The 1,699-nt window shown below is 34.2% G+C and overlaps 1 protein-coding gene across 2 annotated transcripts in view; it reads left to right on the top strand.

The window, feature by feature from the left end:
• SORBS2 (sorbin and SH3 domain containing 2) overlaps nucleotides 1-1,699 on the top strand; it is a 326,962-nt gene that overhangs the window by 230,413 nt on the left and 94,850 nt on the right. The window contains exon 4 of one of the 2 annotated variants that reach the window (XM_011363987.2): nucleotides 494-586. The exons of the other annotated variant lie outside the window; for it this stretch is intronic. Within the exon in view, the coding sequence (XP_011362289.1) occupies nucleotides 494-586 (93 nt within the window). The remainder of the gene's footprint in view (nucleotides 1-493; nucleotides 587-1,699) is intronic. 2 annotated transcript variants of the gene reach the window in all.

The raw sequence follows: 1,699 nt of genomic DNA on the forward strand, positions 1-1,699 counted from the left end.
GACCCCTCCTTTAAAGTATCTTCAGGAATCATAATAGCTAGAATATAGTAAAACCCAAATGAAGTATACAAAAGTATATTATACTGTGGCTCTTAAACCTGAAATATAGGTAATCTATAACTTTACACTGCTTATAAATTTAATAGTTACACTGCTTATAAATTTAATAGTTGAATTTAAATGGAATAACAAAGTTGAGTTTTATATTTGTGTTTTCATTCAAGAAAAACCATAAAATGTTAAGTATAAAATCAGATCTTTCACTGAAGCTTTGGCATCTATTTCTAAGACAGACCCCTGTTTTGTTTGTTCTGTTTTGTTTCGTTTGTTTTAGTTTGGGGTGGTTATAAAACTCGCAGATGGATTCCATGATTACTAATTTTGACTGTTCATCTTTTTCATGGAGGTTTGGCACATTTCACTTAAAATGCATGACATCGCATGTGCTTTCTCCTTTGCCGCGGCCTCTGCTTTATCATCTTTTTGCTTCCAGATAGCGGTGGGTGTGCTCGCAAACGTGCTGCCATGTCTGTTACATTAACATCTGTGAAGAGAGTTCAAAGTTCTCCAAACCTATTGGCTGCAGGTATAATATCACTAACTCACAGAATGTCACACTTGAATGGCTTTATCTGACCTTTCTCTCTTTCCAGAATTATTTTGTTTGGATGAACAAAGTGGCTGTAAATACCTTTTCAATGTCCTACAAGTTCTTATTTTTCTTGTCTCAAGAATAGCTCCTATCCTTTCTGACTGTTTTTGTTCTAAAAATAAAAGAGCCAAAGGAAACTGATATCTTGTAGAAAACATTTAAAAAATCTAATTAAAAACAACAGTCACTTGCCAAAAATGTGCTGAGTAACTGCAAATGTTAATAACTATTTAAGTTTTTGTGTCTCATGAACTAAAGTGATATAATATTTAATCAAGATAACTCATAGGTGCTTTTGTTGTTTTTTACCTAAAAACTGTTATGGAGTAGGAACAAAGGAGGTTAGGAAGAAGGATTTATAGGAACTGAATTTTTATTCATGTACTTCTTTGCCAGATGTTGCAAATGAAATGATAGATTATTAGTTTTGAAAAAGACCTTAGCCTTCCTTTAATCCAGTCAGCAAAGATCCTGATAATATAGATTTTTAAACATCTTGGTCCGGTTAAGATTAACATGCACCTACAGATATAAATATACTCTGGAAAGTAATTGGGAATGTGATATTTCAGCATCTACTGGAGTTGGTATCTCTATAATAAATGTCTGTCATGACTTACTTAAGTTTGTAGGCACAGTCTAGACTAAGAGAGGGATGTTGTTGTGGAAGATCAAAGTGATCCCAGCAACCCCAGTGTCTCTGGATATATACCTGGATATATACCTACACCTTCTGGTGACTGGTTGGTCAATTGGTTGGTTGGTTGGATGTTGGTTACTTGGGGGTTCCTTGTTTTTTATTTATATTTATAGTTTTGGAGCAGAAGTGAGAAAGGGATGGAGAGTGCTTAAATAATTTTAATTCTCACTGTGCACATCAATATCTTGCATACACATACATTTAGTAGTTAATTAAATTCTCAAGATGTCCTTGGCTTTAAAGCCTCTTGTTCCTAGACTATTCAGCTGTGTTGAGGAAAAAATTAACTTCCACATGGAGAATCCACTCCTATCCACCATCCCCAATCTGCAAATGGATTTCAATGT

This window comes from Pteropus vampyrus, unplaced genomic scaffold (genome assembly GCF_000151845.1).
Source record: "Pteropus vampyrus isolate Shadow unplaced genomic scaffold, Pvam_2.0 Scaffold92, whole genome shotgun sequence".
Taxonomy (NCBI): domain Eukaryota; kingdom Metazoa; phylum Chordata; class Mammalia; order Chiroptera; family Pteropodidae; genus Pteropus; species Pteropus vampyrus.